Source organism: Hordeum vulgare, chromosome 4H, assembly GCF_904849725.1.
Source record: "Hordeum vulgare subsp. vulgare chromosome 4H, MorexV3_pseudomolecules_assembly, whole genome shotgun sequence".
NCBI classification, from domain to species: Eukaryota; Viridiplantae; Streptophyta; class Magnoliopsida; order Poales; family Poaceae; genus Hordeum; species Hordeum vulgare.
The window spans coordinates 81,252,173-81,268,435 of NC_058521.1; the positions used below are offsets into that span (position 1 = coordinate 81,252,173).

The window sequence follows — 16,263 nt, forward strand, 5'->3', positions numbered from 1 at the left end:
CTTTTTATTCCATGAAAAAATTATATGTAAAATACAGATGTATTATGCATCCACGCAATAATTACTATTACGCATAATTTATTCGAAATTAGTTATTGAGGTTTTGAGACGGTGTTTATACAAAGGCCAAATTGCTAATGTTATAGTTTAGGTTTTAATATTCATATGTAAATAGTAACATTCTTCAAATCAAAGAACTATTTCCAGTGATGTGTGTGTGCGCGCGTCTATGTTTGTGTTTGTGTGTGCGCATGCGTGCATGTGTTTGTTTATGTGTGTATTTATGCTTGTTGTTTTAGCATTTTAGGCTGGTCTCAAGCACAGTAGTTTTAGAACTCCTTTTCAGCTGAATATGCTTGGACAAAATTATAAATTTTAATACTTCACAAAATCACTGATGTTATACAGGTTTGGGTACATACGTTCTTTTGAATCAAGGTTTTTGTGATTCTTTGTCGATATCACCCGCAAAGATAATGTGATTCCTTGTCGATTGATAGTCACACAACAATAACACGGGGTATGTTGCCTTGTAAATATCTTATTTAAAATTTTCAACCCAAAATTGGAAAATAAAATAAGAATGTTTGATATAGTATACATTCTTAAATTAGATATCTATTGAACATGCATGCATTTGTATAGCGGACATATGGTTCTTTCCTTTTTATTCCATGAAAAAATTATATGTAAAAATAGATGTATTATGCATACGCGCAATAAGTATTATTATGTATAATTTTATTCAAAATTGGTTACTGGGGTTTTGAGACGGTCTTTATCGAAAGGCCAAATTGCTAATGTTATATTTAAAAAAAAATCATATGTAAATAGAGTTACATTCTATAAATTTGAGAGATATGTCCAGTAATGTGTGTGTGTGCCTGTGCGTGCGCATGCATGTGTGTCTGTGTTTGTGTTTCTCTTTGTGTGTGCACGCACGTGCGTTTGTGTATGTGTGGGTGTCTCTCTATGTGTTGTGTTAGCATTTTAGGATGGTCTCAAGCACCAAAGTTTTAGAACTCTTTTTCGGTTGAATATGCTTGGATAAATTTTAAATGATAAACATTCGGAAAATCATGCAAGGGCTATATTTATATAATTTCTACTTGTAAATTTATTTTTTTATACTAATCACTAATGTTCTACATGTTTAGGTACACACGTTCTTTTCAATCTAGGTGTTTGTGATTCATTATTGATATCACCCGCAAAATACATTGTGATTCTTTGTCGATAGATGGTCACACAAAAATAAGACGGGGTCCATTGCTTTGTAAATATCTTATACACAATTTTCAACCAAGAATTGGAAATAATCACTAACATCTGCAACCAACGCACAGATTCATGTATGTACGTAACATATGAAGGATTCCAGACTAAAACTCCAAAGATATGTTTCCGCTAAAAAACACTAAATATATGTTTTTCTTTCTTTGGTTCTTTTTTCAGATTTCTTGTTTGCGGACGTTAGATTTCATAACTACTAAATGCCAGATTATTTGGATGGGAGCCAAGTGGTCGGCTTGATAAGTTAGCAACAAAAAATTACAATCAAAGATTATTGGGGTGGAACACTATTTCTATTTATACCAGGGCAAAACATATACTTCGTACTTATGAATACTCTTTACCTACCTAATAATAAAGAGGCTATCGTTTCCGTCGGAAAACCCACCGCGGTGATTTTTAAAAAAGTCTTTGGTATTTTCTAAGATTAACCAGCAATCCAATTGATAAGTGAAGCTGAATCGGTATGTGCGGGAGAAAAAAAAACACCAGACCACCCACGACCTTACCTCCCATCTCCAGCGCCAGCGCGCCACCACCCCCTGCCACGGCGTCGTGTGCCGCCGGCCCCAACTCCTCCAATTCTCACCTCCGTCCCCGCGCGCCACCGCCCCAGATCCGGGCCTCCCTCGCGCGATGGCAGAGGCTCCGGCGGGCGAGCCGCTAGGCGGAGGAGGCGGAGAGCCGGCACCGCACGGAGGAGGAGGCGAAGGCGGCGGTCGCCGCCGACCTGGACGGGGACGTGGACAACAACGTCTACACCTCTGAGGACGAGGGCACAGAGAACTACGGCCGCGGCGGCTACCACGTCGTCCGCCCCGGGGACAACTTCAAGCAGGGCACCTACGTCATGCAGTCCAAGCTCGGTTGGGGCCACTTCTCCACCGCCTCGCTCGCCTGGGACACCGCCCACTCCGTACGTGCTCACCACCCCCTCGCCTCGCCGTGAAACCCCCTGTTAAAATCAGCCCGCTGCCTCTAGGATTTGCGACGAGGATATGTACGAAAAAAATATTGATCTCGATGCAGCTGTCTGCGTGCCCACCAACTGTTTGCTCTTTTGTCCCAGAGCTCATATGTAGAACTGCTAAATCAATTTCTCACTATTACTGTTTTATCCGTCAATCCTATCGCACTGCACGAGATATTTTGATGTTTTACGCCGCTTGCCTAGAGGCTCAGGCTGCTCGTGTCCAGCGTTTCTGAATCTTTTGGTTATCTCTGCAGAGGTATGTGGCCCTGAAGGTGCAGAAGAGCGCACAACACTACTCAGAGGCTGCCATGGATGAGATCAAGATCTTGAGGCAGATTGCTGATGATGACCTTGAAGACTCCCGTTGTGTTGTTAAGCTTCTTGACCACTTCAAGCACACAAGCCCCAATGGGAGCCATGTCTGCATGGTGTTTGAGTTTCTTGGTGATAACTTGCTCACCCTAATAAAGTACACGGACTATCGTGGCATTCCTCTTCCAATGGTTAAGGAGATATGCCGGCATGTGCTCATTGGCCTTGACTACCTCCACCGCGAGCTTTCCATTATTCACATTGACCTGAAGCCCGAAAACATATTCCTCGTGTCCACTATTGACCCCTCAAACGATCACCGGAAGTCAGGTGTGCCACTGGTGCCGCCTGCTGCAAGGGCCATCGAGCCACCTCCAAAGACTCCTGCCCAACCATCAATGAGTAGTTGCGTCACCAGGAACCAATAGAAGAAGATCTGGAAGAACGCCAAACATGTAGTTGCTTCAACTTCAGAAGGCAATGGGGCAGTGGCATTCGCTGACATAGATGAATTAGATGATAAGGGAGATCTGAGTACAGCAAATGAGGGCAATCCTAGCCAGGATGGGGACAAGAAGAGAGGAGGAGGGCATAGGCGGGGCAGCAAAGGGACTAGGAATAGGATGGCGATGGTAGCTGAACTAGGCTGCAAGCTGGTTGACTTTGGAAATGCATGTTGGACGTACAAGCAGTTCACAAGTGATATCCAAACAAGGCAATACAGATGTCCTGAGGTCCTTCTGTGCTCCAAGTATTCTACATCTGTCGACCTGTGGTCCTTTGCATGCATATGCTTTGAACTTGCCTCAGGATATGTGCTCTTTGATCCGCATAGTGGAGATAACTTTGACAGGGATGAGGTATTTTTGTTCATTTCCTCACTTTGGTTTCGACTAAGAACATACTTTCAACATTATGGATTTGTACCCGGTTTATCACCTGGTAAATGATGTCCCCCATTTTAACTCAAGAAAGGTTCTCATCACAATCAACAGCTGACTCTTTGATACCTACATTCCATTCAAGCAGGAGATAACTGCGAAGGGTGGGCCTCACTTCTAGCTCGATGATATTGTTTTTCAAAGTTTTATTTCTTGCATTAGCGTGACTCAGTAACATGTGTATGGTCATGGTCGACTTCATCGCCTTAAGACTCACCATGTTCAGGTGAACACAGTAGCCACCATTGGAAAGGATCGAAAAGAGGATAATAATAAGTGACAACACGGTTTTCGTGTTCAAATAGAAAAATGTGGACCTAGGAAATGGGTCTTGAGCTACACTTATATATTGGTTAGGGGTGAGCAATGTTTTTTTTCTCCCGTTGAATAAAATTTGCAGGTCTTAGTGTCACCTCATGATACTATTCATGCATTCTAATTCATCCATTTAACTTCATCATTTGTTCGATTCGTTTAATTACATCGTCACCCGTAGCAACGCACGGGCACATTTACAAGTCTCTCCCTAAAAATAAAGCAAATACGGTTTCTGGTCGTCCGTCGTGGCAATTTTGCGAAAAAGCCCCTCCATTTTCGAGGATTCAACCCGCAGTCCTTCTGTAAGTCAAGTCGAACCGTTATTTTACATTTTGCATAAAAACCCCCATATTTTATCCAAACTAACCCGTCCCTTCTTTTCCCCTCTCTCTCCCCACAACCCCGACCCTGCAAATGGCGACGCCGCCGGCTCCGGCGGGAGCAGAGGGACCTCCGCCACTACTGGCTCCTCCTCCGACGTGAGCTAGCCACCGTCCCCGACCTCTCCGCCCACGTCGCCGACCGCTTCCGCCTCCACCGCTCCTGCCCTTGCGCCCTAGATCTGCCTCGCTGCCCTTCACAAGTGGATCTGACGGGAGCTGGGAAACGAAGCTCACCTCCCGTGCTGCCGGCGGTGTTGGCCACGGCCCCCGCGGGCCGCTGCGCCCACCACACGCGGCTCCCGGGCGCGGGGGGCGCGATGGTGCTGGAGCTGGACGCGGCGGGGCGTCGCCGGCGACCGGGGAGGGCGCGGGCGCGCTCAAGCGGCGGCTGGAGGAGGCCATCGACGGCGCCATGGCCCGTATGTCCGAGCCTGAGTGGGCGCCCTTCCGGGCCGGCACCTCGTACTTCGCGCTGCCCCCGCCAGATCCGGTGCCTCCCTCCCGGATTCGCGACCCCCCATGGTCTTCGCCAGCTCGCTCCCGCCCGTGACGGCCTCCGGCCTCCGCGCGAGCCACGCCCCGGAGCTCGCCTTCCCGCCGGTCAACAGGAAGGGCGGCATCTGGCTACGACGTCGGGGAGCCCGGCATGGAGGTATCTGTCTACGCTTCAACCAGCTCATGTTCAAACCGCTCTCACTTGAGTCGGCCTGAGATTTACTATGCTAATTGCTAGGCCGTGGCTTCGTACTGTCACTCCGTGTGCTCAAGATTAGTTCTTTCGCCCTTAAAAAATTATTTCCTTCAATCTGATTTGAAGTCGGGTTGCCAGTGATGATTTTACTACGATGTTAGAATGTTTGTGTCGGACCAAGCCTACTTATTCTTCTGCTGGTTCCTGAATCCTACCAATGTAGTAGGCTTCGTTTGCTGCACCCAAGTTAGTGGATTGCAGTGAATCATGACCATGTTTTGGCTTTCTACTTACCAGGGGAAACTGTAATCAAACTGGAAATTAACATTACCTGTAAAGAAAATTTAATGAACAACCTTTGTTTAATTATATATGGTTGCCTACCGTTTGATGTCTGTTTGCAACTTTGTTTGTAACCAGTAAGGGCTGAAGTGAATGAATCTCCAAGTGCTTTAGCGATTGATGCTCTCTCCCAAGTTAAGCATGTTCTACTTCCAATCACCGTCCACAACCCTTACCTTTTAGAAGGCACAAGACATGTCTGTTTCCTTTTTCTGATATTTGATTGTTTGTGTTTCATTGCTAAAGAATCATGTATATGTATATTGCATTGATAGTTTAGGGGACTCTAAACATTGTGGCCAATTTCCAGGGCAGTTTTATTATGCCCATTAGTTATACCACAATTTTCTTTGAAGGAATGACTCTTGGTTGATCCTTTTTTTCCTTCATGGAGTGCAATAGTTGTTCTTTTTAAAGTGGCTTACCCATAATGGCTGATGATGTGCCAGGCTGCAGCCACTCTAGCAAAGAAGTATGGAGCAAGCATTACAGTAGTTGGTATGATCTCAATTCCTTTAAAATATTACCTTTTCTTGCTTAAGCTATTGCGCATATTCGTTTATATAGCTTAAATTCCACTGCATTAAAATTCTACTCTTCATTTCAGTTATTGATGATAAGCCAAAGGAGTCATTTCCAGAGCATGATACTCAAATGTCAAGCATTAGATTGCACCTTTTTGAAGGTGAGAACTGTTTCATTTGTTTATTTTGAGTTAAAGAGCTGGCCCCCGATTTCATTAAGTACATGAGTTTTTTATTTTAAGTTTTTTTTGAGTTTTTTTATATGTTTATCATTTACTATGTACCTCACACTAAGAGTATAAGCTTGCCAACTTGGAGGGTAATTTCGTAGTGGTTGCATGGGGCAGGTGCATCATTTCTTGTTTGCTTTGGTGTATGTACATTGAGGGAAATCTGTTTGGAAACAAGGATGTATTGGTTCATATTAATCCCACTAAGTGGTGTATGTTTATAACTATATGTAGAGCACATGATCCGACCTTGCATGTGGCCGATTTAATTTGTTTACTAGGACATTAGTTTAAAAAAATTCATGGTTTTACACATGTTCACACAATTGTTGTTTAAAAAAAATATGTTTGCACTTGTTTTAAAATCATAAGAATTCTAAAAAATCCATTTTTACTAAAAAAATCATTTTAAAATGTACAAAAATATTAAAACATTCTTTAAAGAAAATACATCTGTTGAAGTATGTTTTTTAGAGAAATGTTCTAATTTTCATAAAGATTTAAGATTATTAAAGAAGTGTTTCAGTTTTGATTTAAACCTTAACTTCTATTAAAAATAAGGAAATTTTCATGTTTAAAAAAAAACCATTGACAGACTATTCCATGCAAAACTTCTCTTTCATATGATGAAGAACGCTAAGTTGGCTTCTTCACGTCCAAACTTGATTCTACAAAAAGTAATAATCAGTTCTACCTTATTATCGATGTCTATTAAAACTGGAAATATAAAATGGTGCACAATGAAACATAAAGCGGCTACTGTTTTTGTCAGAAAACCCATCGTGATGATTTTACAAAAAAATCACTGTGTTTTATCGAAATCAACCCGCAGCCCTTGAAATAAGTCAACTGAACCGATACGGGCGAATAAAAAACATCCGCATGGCGCCCCTAATCCTATCTCCACCTCCACGCCCCGCCTCATAGTGCGCCGCCGGCCTAACCCTCCGCCGCCGCATGCCGCCCCCTCCCCCCCGATCCCATCTCCCCGCCACCCTCCATCTCCCAGCATCCTCTACCTCCGGCCATCCCTAGCGTAATCCGGGTCGTATGCGTCGGATGCGGGCACTCGCCTCGCCCGCGGTCGATGCGGACACAGCGGCCGTCCATGGTGGATTGGGTCGGTGCAGGAAGGGGAGGGCTCGTGAGGACCGGCACCAGGAATGAAGCGAAGGCAGGTGGATCTGGCAATTCCGAAGAGATTGCGGAGGCGAGTGGCTCCGTGGGTGGCGGTTGCCATGAAGGTTGGGCGTGGCTCTGCCTCGACACCTCATCCTGCACTGTTTTCGCACGCCTGCCGTTGCTCTGCTTCTGCAGCATGCCGCCGCCTCGTCGTGCCTCGCTGCCGCGTGCCCGAGACGAGCTCCAGCTCGACCTCGAGTTCCCGCGCACCCGAATACTTTGCTCGCACCCTTGCCTCACCCACTCGCTGCCATGCATTCATGTTAGAATCCGCACGCCCGTCGCTGTATTTTAGCCGTAGTCGCCGCCGTGTTTGCTCGCCGGCATCACATCCAAGCTCTGCTGTTTCCTCGCTGGAGAAGATGAGCACGGTAGGTTTTCTTTGTAAAGCGTAGAAGCCTATTCTGGCACAAAGTCCACATCCAGATTATTAGTGCAACAATTTTACATCTTGATGGTCAAGGGGTCAAATCCCAACTGCAGCGCAATTATCTTTTGCATTTTTTGCTCGCCCGGTGGTGCCAAATGCCGGCAATATTGAAATAATAGGGAGTAGTTTTTATTTTTAATAATATGTTTTTATGAGTGGTTGTTCACGTTTTCTATCCGGCAACACTGATCAACAATGGGCGTGTCCCAGATCAATGCCGAGAAAACTCAGATCGTCGATCGTAAGTGCTCTGGACATCACGAAGCTCCTTTTGTACATGTACCATGAACATGGAGTGTCACATGTAGATGTAGTTCGATACTTTACCAGAAGATGCTTGATGCTTTGTTTTGCTGATTAATGACTTGCAGCAGCAGTACGCTGCTTCAGCTATTGGCTGGGAGCTACTTTTCCTAAAATATGCCAACGATTCACTTGGTATTTTGTTTATAGTAATAAAGACTCCACAATTTATGTATCCTGCATAAAATAAATACCTCTATGAACTGATCTGTTGATTCTGTGGGGGACACAGTATTTTTCTGCAAACATCCTTACAAGTGATGCCTTTTGAAATATTATTATGTAGAAGAAATACAATGATTTTTTACTATATAGAAGTAGAAATAGAAATATTATTATATAGTTTCATGTTGAAGAAATACAATAATTTTACTATGTAAGAAGTAGAAATATTATTTACACCATGAGGATTCGACACTGCAAATAGTTGTATGTTTCATGTCCACCTTTTCGTGGAGAAGAAAAACAAACAAGAGACGCTCCGTGGCAGGCGTCCGGTGAAAGTATGGACACGCTCTGCTTCAGAACCACATAACATGAATTATTCAATATTAAGCATTGTTTTAAATAAATTTATTGAGCTACGATATAAAAAAGATTTTTTTTTTAATCAGTTGCAACGCACGGGCTTTTTTGCTAGTCTATTCCTAATATAATTATAATTTCTCCCCTAATAATAATAAAGCGCCGATCGCTTCTGTCGTCCGCCGCGGCATTTTTGCAAAAAGGCCCTTCCGTTTTCAGTTAATAAACCCGCATTCCTTTCTTAAGTGAAGAAAACGTTTCACTTTTATTATTAAGACCCTATGTTTTCTGAGGCGAGGAGGCATGGCGGCAGCACACGGCGCGCTCGCCAGATCCAATCGGCGGCTGCGCGGGACGCCGCTGGCGACGGGCGGCGCGACGGCTGGGTGTGGGGGCTTCGGCTCGGCGTTTCTGGCTGGGGGAACGGGCGGCGCGCCGAGGTGGTCGCCTGGGGCGCCGCCGCGGGACGCAGCTGGTGACGGGCGGCGCGACGGCTGGGCGTGGGGGCTTCGACTCGGCGTTTCTAGCCGGGGGAACGGGCGGCGCGCCGAGGTGGTCGCCTGGGGCACCGCCGCGGGACGCAGCTGGCGACGGGCGGCGCGACGGCTGGGCGCGGGGGCTTCGGCTCGGTGTTTCTGGTCAGGGGAACGGGCGGCGCGGCGAGGTGGTCGCCTGGGCACGGCGTGCGGCGGGGCGGCGGCGGCGGCGCGAGAGCTTGAATGACGGGGCGACGCTTGGGAGGAGGGATTAGGCGGAGCATCTGGCGGTGGAGGAGATCCTCACCGACGGGGGTCACCGGCGTCGAGGTGCGTCTCTCCCGGCCATGACTGCGACCACCCCTCTCCTTCACCATCCGGCGACCATGCTCGTGGCTGCCTGAAGTGTCGACCTTGTCACTGCCACCGGCCGCCTCCTCGCCGCTGCGGCGGAGGCCTCGCGTCTAAAGTCACCCGTCGATGCGGCCCAGTGGCTGCGCCGTAATTACGTGACCTCCTAGCCGCCGCTACGCAGCTCCTAAATGGTCTCCTCTCTGCCTTCTCCGAGCAGGTTCATGATTTGGTCTTCTTCTTCTTCTTCTTTGAGAATAACTTGGTGACTAGATCATCCAACGAATCATATTGCAGCAATGCCCAATCGGTAAATATGTATATTTGTGTTTAGGGGCCGCTAAGGGAGGTGGTGTTGGATATGAAGTGGGAGGTGGAGGTGAAGGATTGCCTGCAGGTGGGAGCGAAAGATTTGGAGGGCTTGCTTATCATTGCCAAAGATCTCATGTTTGGTGCTTCAAGGGCTTCTTCAGGCCACAGTGAACTCTAAGGTTTGATGACACCTTGTGTTTCACTTATCTTTCCTTTGAACTATCATATTCCTGCTTATTTGCTTTCAGTTTAGAATTTTGGATCTTATACCTGTTATACATCCTACCATGGAATCAATCAACATCCTGTTACTGATAAGCATTTGAGAGAGTGGATGTGTGAACAATGTAAGATGCATAGTCCATACATGACCTCTTGGCTGTTGGAAGTAAGTAATTGCAGAGTATTTTGGAGCATGTTCTGCTTGCTCTTAAAGAAATTTTGTAGTTGAAAATAGGTCTTTGGAAGATCCAGCAGATTACTGGCTATAAATTATAAGCAGATAACCCTTCTTGCAGTAGCTCAACATATGTGATCTGTCTCGTACAAGAATCACTAACCATACTACCATATCCAAGCAGGTGAGTCCTGACCAAGAAAGTGCACCCAGTTCATTCTTTCCTCCATCGATGGAGAATGCTTCAGATCAAACAGTTCACCTACACAATTAAAGCTGCTCCGGTTTGTCTACTCTGCATACAGCGCATCATGTTAAGCTATCTTATCTCTTTGGAAAAAGGTTAAGCTGCCTTATCATGTCCAATTCAGCTGGCGACGGGCTGCATCTGCGATCAATCAGAAGCAAAAGTGAGTTGAGGCAGTCGGTCAGAGAAAGGAGAGGCCGGATGTGGCAATCAAATGGCAATTCATGGGGTTTCCTTCTGCATCTGTTTTTGGGTGAGGATGGGCGTGTACCTCGACTTGCCGTTGCAACGATTGCATGTAGTTTATGATCTCGTCCAGCATCACGGCCTTGCCAACCACCTGAAACATGCAACATTTTCCCGGGTTTCATCTCTGGCTGAACCTAGCAACAATTGCGAAATGATGGGTGCAGAATTGCGGGAGCAGTACCTTATTGCAGCCGGGCACGAGGTCCTGCAGGAGCTTCATCCGCTGGCTGATCTTCTCCCTTCTCACCTGAGCAAGCACGAGAAGAGAAAGCAGAGCATGAGAAATTCTACTCTGCCGTGAAAACGATCATCAGTCCAACTAAGTTCCTATCGACATGGTGTAATATGCCTCCTAGCAACGTGCCTGGCTTCTGAAATGCATTTCTGTCGGTGCTCTTATGGCCTGCCTGAATTCTGAAATGCATTGATATGTCTTTCCTTGAGCATAACTATTCGAAAGCAAAGTTCCATGTGCACCTGAAACGAAGGAATGGACGGGTGAAGCATCTGGTAAGGCTCTTGGTCATTTGCTAGGCAAAACTTCAACTTAATTCTAAATATACCACACCGTGAATAATATTTGATTGAAACTACTTCTGTAAATATGGAAGTGAACCAAAGTCTACTACCTAAGGTTAGTTCATACATCCCAACCTTTATATGAATAATATTACTAGCACATTTACCTTATTACTTGGTTTGGTTTCTGTAAAAAATACTGGTTATGAATTGTGATATGTTGGCAAACAGGTTCAGTTCAATCTCGAGCTGTCAGAAAAGGAACACAGTGACACCAATCCGTATATATGATGGACGGCGATCTCTCTCGGAGGCTCGTAAAGATCTCAATTTTACTACGGCAGCTCTCCTAGATGAAAGAAAAGCTCTTAAATCTATAGACACGAAAGGTGAAATTCATTACCTTCGTGATTCTGATGATGAGCGACCTGACTCGGATGAAGACCCCGATGATGATTTGGATATTTAGCCACAATGTGAGCTCTGTTTATCTTAGTGGTCAGCTATCAAGTCAAAGATAACACTTACTGAGAACTGTGGTCTTCTGTGGGAAATGTCAAATGAGTCCAGTTTGATGAGCTATTTGAAAAACACATAGGAAACTACATGCTGCTTTTAAAGCTCAAAAGAAACCGTTAGAACATCATGTGAGCTCCCGGTAGATAAAATTCATATAATTTTGTTTCTAGATGGTTTGCTGTGCTTCGCCTACTATCAGAGCAAAGCAAGCTGCTAACTGTTTGGGACAATGACTATTCTGTGCACGACTAAGCTGTGACTTGTGAGCACCATCCACCCAAAGCAGAGAGTCTCGCTCCTGCCTTTTGTTACAAAAGTGTGCTGGTGTGTTGAAAAAAGATCCAGCCAATAGCACACACACAAGAATCGAGGTTGCAACTGTTTGTGCTCTCCTACTTAGCACTGGATAGGAAGATGTGTATGTCCTTCCTTGATGTCCCGCACCAAACACCAATCCACCATCCTCCTCCACTTGCAGCAACCAAGGAGCCAAGAACGGTGATCATGACGATCAGCGCGACCTCAGCCATGCTACACCTCGCCGTGCCGAAGATTTTGAGATAGCAGATGCACGGGAGCAGCATCGACGCCATGACGCTGAGGAGCGAGCCGACGAGCGACAAAAGCTGAAAATTCAAAAACAATACTGCTTAGAAAGTATTACAATTTTTATGCATACATCAACTTTTTAAAACAATTTAACATTTAACCTTATCATCAACAATTATTAAAAATCCATATAAAAATGATGCATAATGACACATGAAGCAAGTTGTGTAAAAAACAATAATAAAATATTATTCGAAAAATATTTATGGAAATATGTTCTACACACAAATGCCATTACCCATCAAAAAACAAAACATTATTAGCCCACAATAAAAAGATCCATTTGAAAAAAATGATTACCAATTTATCTTTTACAAGAAATTTAAAAATTAAATAAAAAAATATAACTATTTTAAAAAAATTCATCCATTTTTTATGTAAACATTATCTAATATTTTAAAAGAAAACATTTAACATTATTATACATATTTATTACAATTAATGCCGCATAATGGTATAACAAAGAGGTTATGTATTTATTTTTTCTTGCCCGGTGCAACGCACGGGCATTTGTACTAGTTTTATAATAAACAAATAGTGTTTCTGGTCGTCTGTTATGGCATTTTTACAAAAAGGCCCTTCTCTTTTCTGTTAATAAACCCGCGGTCTTTTTTAGAGTGAAAAAAATAAAAGGAGCCCAGCTCTCCTTTGTCTGCCTCGCCTCCCGATCCCAGCCGCCAGAAGGCGCCCCACCCTGTGCGACGCTCGATCTGGTGCAGCGTCGGCCGTCGGCCGCGCCCGACCCAGCCATCGTTCGTCGCCAGCACCTGCGGATCCGGCTACCCCATACTACCCTGAACCCTGAACCCCTTCGATCCCCAATACTACCCCACCCCAACCATCGCTCGCTAAATTTTCTGTGACCGTTTGCTCGGATTTGCAGGTCGGACGAGCTCGTTGCCCACATTGCGCAGTTGCCGCCGGCTGCGGATATTGTTCGCACCATGGATGAGATCTCCAACACCGTAACTTGCTCTCCTAGCATTTGGTTTACTCCGAGTGGTTTGATACGCAGTAGCTGATGCGTCTTGTGTTGATTTGGTTAGGTTTGCTCAGTCATTGATTCGGCGGAGCTGTGCAGGAACACACACCCAGATAGGTGAGTATAGATGACGGTGGCTTGCTTGTCGTGTAATTTTGATGCTCTGCAGCAAAGTGCTTTTAGTTTTTACTGAATATAGATATGTATGTGAACTAGGGAGTTTGCGAAGGAAGCAGATAAGCCATCGATGAGGATTTACGAGCATCTTCAAGTAAGGTCGATAGCATAAATGACATCCGTGGAAAGGGAGAGACCAGAGTGAAATGACCAAACAAGAACTGTAACATTTCATTTTCTGTGATTTTCTGCAGCACCTGAACACAAATACTACTTTATACAATGCGATAGTAAAAGCTGAGAGTGAAGGTGCCCTGCTCTTAGAGGAATCTCGGAAGGCAGCAAATAACTTGCGTGCCGACTTTGAGAAAGGAGGGATTCATCTTCCTAAAGGTTGCCATACTCACAGTTATATTCAGTTGCTTTTTGTCAGTTTTGAATTTTAACTAGAAAGATAATGCTTTACCATTGCAGATAAACTCGAGCGTGTTAATCAGCTGAACCTTGCAATTGCGCATCTGGGTAGAAAGTAGGTACATGCATTGTACACTGGCCATTGCTAAGCTCAGTACTATTTCCACTATTGAACTATCGATATTGACTTCGCATTCCATGTTGTAGTTGCACATCTCCTACTTGACTATCAGCAAGTGATTTCACTGTTTAGTGGCATTACTTGTTGGTAAGCATATTTAATGTTGGGTTCCCACTAACCATGCTTATGTTTTTCTTATATATTTCTTGTAGCTTGTTTGTTAAGTTCGTGGACTGATTAAAACCTAATATTTGGATCTTGTAATTATTTTCTTAAAATGCTTACCTGGATATCCATGTGCCAGAACCATGACTTGGTTTCGATATCTTACGGGTTTCAAATCTAGCCTACCCCAACTTGTTTGGGACTGAAAGGCTTTGTTGTTGTTGTTGCTTACTTAGATATTCCTAATACAAGCGCTTCAGTGGCATCATAGCATTAAATATGAGGGTTAAATTGCATACTTGGTTTGTTATCATCGGTTTATTGGATGAAACCCCATGATGGTTTCATTTCCTTTTTCAGCAATGTTGAAAATGAGAAATAGACTGTTGGTTCTAAGTATCTTTGCTTCATTGCACAACCATTCTTCTTTCACCTACTCATAATTAATCTTTATCAGCAATACTACTACTCTAAATAGCTACACAAACTGATAACTTTACAGTTATTTTTGTTAGTTTAACTACATTTCTCCCTTGGGTGCTTTTAGCATTCATGTTGTTCCCCTCTCCAGTATATTCATGTTATACCTTTTTTTTTACCGAGTTGAATCTTTGCACTGCATTTAGCTTGTTGATTCAATTTGGAAAATTACCTGTACATGTTGTGCTCTTTCTTGTTACTGTGTCAGGTTCAATGAAAATGTTATGAACAAACTAGGTTTTGTGGATATATATCCAGCTTCACGTATTCCAAGGAATATACAATATAATTTCAAACCTAGTAGTCGTTTTAAACCTAGGGGTGTTGAAGAACAAAGCAATGCAATGAACACTACAAGGAAAAAGGGTGTAAGGATAGTTACAGACTCAGGATCTGTATCATCAGCACTGAGATGGGTTAAAGATGAGGAAGTATGTTCCTTTTGTTCACGAAAGATCTAATCGCTTGTTCGCAGGACCAGACAGACGCAACACCCGGTCTCCGCCTACCCCAATCCACTTCAGTCGTCGCCCCCAACCCACCATGAGGATGCAGAACTCAGGCAGTGCTGGTCTGGGCCTTCGGGTCTTCGTTGATCTTGGCCAAACACTGGACCGCTGGATCGAGAGGCTTCCATTCCAGTAGAAGAGGCAGGTTGTCAAGAAATCTTTTATAAAGGAAAGATGGGTCCCAGGGAGGGACATGGATGCTGCTGGATTTGAGGTTGTCTTGGGTATTTAAATGAGATCAGCTGGATTCCAGGAGATATTAAAGGAACGATGAATTTCAGGAATAAAATGAATTATAAGTTGCATCCTCGGTAGAGATCGGAAAAACAAAAGCAGCATATCACCATTCAATCGATTTGGTGTATTCATCTACGTGCTTGTGTGTTCCAGCTGGCTGCATAGATCAATCAGCATGTGCATGTTCAAAAACCAAACCGAGCCAAAGGCACTGTAAAGCCCAGAAACTATTGGTCATGTTTTGAACTTTCGTAATGTTGATTGGCATAATGCAGGAAAGAGATTAGAGGACGGATGAAGGGATGGTGACAGTGTTCTAGATATATAATGTACAAATTTCAAGGGAGTGATGGTAAGATACCTTGACGTTGCTACCTCTCTGTGTGCTTAATTATGAAGTAAATCAATTTCTTAGTTTATCAAAGTTGCTACATGGCATTGTTCTTTTGGGTCTACATGGCATTGTTCTTTTGAAGTCAAATTTCTCCTACTCAGCACAAAGTAACCACAAATTTCTAATTCTTTGCAGAAAGTAACCTCTACTTGCTTGACTACCATAATTGACAGTTGTTTAAACCTTGTGTGAACAAGACACAAAAGCACACAATTGCGTGATTAAGTTAAAAAAAATGGTAGATTTTGTTTGAATTTCCTTGACGAATAAAATTGACTATAAGGTAATACCAATTTCTTAGTAAACAAAGTTCAGAGGCAAACCATCCGCAACATGCCAAATATGTGGATTGGTTTCATGTTTATTCCCTTTTTGCCAACTCAACAGCTTTGCAAATCCTTTCTGGTAGCTTCAATCGAATAGTTCTTGATTTTTCAGCAATTCATCCCATCCAGTAGTTTGATAGATTTTTTGTAGACTAGAAACAATCTTATGATATTTAGTTTTCATTCAAAAAAACAATCGTGTACCAAACTGAAAATAATTGGATGTTGATGTAATGTTGAAGTTCACCATCCAAGACAAGCATCTTAAAATATAATCCTTACTATTCAAAGGAATACAATAAAACTATTATAAATTTTTAGAGGAATTAAACCGTTTGGCACACGAAAAAAAGAATTAATCAGTTAGAATCTAACCCAATATAACTGAGCCA

General features: G+C 43.8%; 2 protein-coding genes and 1 pseudogene across 4 annotated transcripts; all 3 read left to right on the forward strand.

Annotated features, from left to right (window-relative positions):
• The first annotated feature begins 1,929 nt into the window (after window positions 1-1,929).
• LOC123450293 lies at window positions 1,930-3,528 on the forward strand (annotated as a pseudogene).
• Window positions 3,529-4,739: 1,211 nt separating this feature from the next.
• LOC123450294 lies at window positions 4,740-6,793 on the forward strand. Its single transcript, XM_045127623.1, has 5 exons — window positions 4,740-4,872; window positions 5,332-5,450; window positions 5,703-5,751; window positions 5,861-5,938; window positions 6,780-6,793. The coding sequence occupies exons 1-5, from the start codon at window positions 4,740-4,742 to the stop codon at window positions 6,791-6,793; spliced, it is 393 nt and encodes a 130-aa protein (XP_044983558.1).
• Window positions 6,794-12,766: 5,973 nt separating this feature from the next.
• Window positions 12,767-15,418, forward strand: LOC123446170 (mitochondrial intermediate peptidase, mitochondrial-like). Of its 3 annotated transcripts, none has more exons than XM_045122849.1 (6): window positions 12,767-13,091; window positions 13,173-13,225; window positions 13,325-13,379; window positions 13,480-13,618; window positions 13,700-13,754; window positions 14,881-15,418. In XM_045122849.1, the coding sequence occupies exons 1-6, from the start codon at window positions 13,071-13,073 to the stop codon at window positions 14,999-15,001; spliced, it is 444 nt and encodes a 147-aa protein (XP_044978784.1). In that variant the 5' UTR covers window positions 12,767-13,070; the 3' UTR covers window positions 15,002-15,418. The 3 variants fall into 3 exon arrangements, with proteins under 3 accessions (XP_044978784.1, XP_044978785.1, XP_044978783.1); XM_045122850.1 differs by having other exon boundaries at window positions 13,700-13,758; window positions 14,881-14,968; XM_045122848.1 differs by lacking the exon at window positions 14,881-15,418 and adding an exon at window positions 14,614-14,874.
• The last annotated feature ends 845 nt before the right edge of the window (window positions 15,419-16,263 follow it).

What these genes read in the sequence shown, in the direction of transcription:
- LOC123450294 (XM_045127623.1), top strand. Translation starts at nt 4,740, where the DNA reads ATGGTCTTCGCCAGCTCGCTCCCGCCCGTGACGGCCTCCGGCCTCCGC. An exon ending in TCGGGGAGCCCGGCATGGAG is followed by an intron (nt 4,873 to 5,331) that starts GTATCTGTCTAC and finishes GTTTGTAACCAG; the next exon opens with TAAGGGCTGAAGTGAATGAA. An exon ending in AGCAAGCATTACAGTAGTTG is followed by an intron (nt 5,752 to 5,860) that starts GTATGATCTCAA and finishes TCTTCATTTCAG; the next exon opens with TTATTGATGATAAGCCAAAG.
- LOC123446170 (XM_045122848.1), top strand. Translation starts at nt 13,071, where the DNA reads ATGGATGAGATCTCCAACACC. An exon ending in TGGATGAGATCTCCAACACC is followed by an intron (nt 13,092 to 13,172) that starts GTAACTTGCTCT and finishes TGATTTGGTTAG; the next exon opens with GTTTGCTCAGTCATTGATTC. An exon ending in ATTGCGCATCTGGGTAGAAA is followed by an intron (nt 13,755 to 14,613) that starts GTAGGTACATGC and finishes TTACTGTGTCAG; the next exon opens with GTTCAATGAAAATGTTATGA.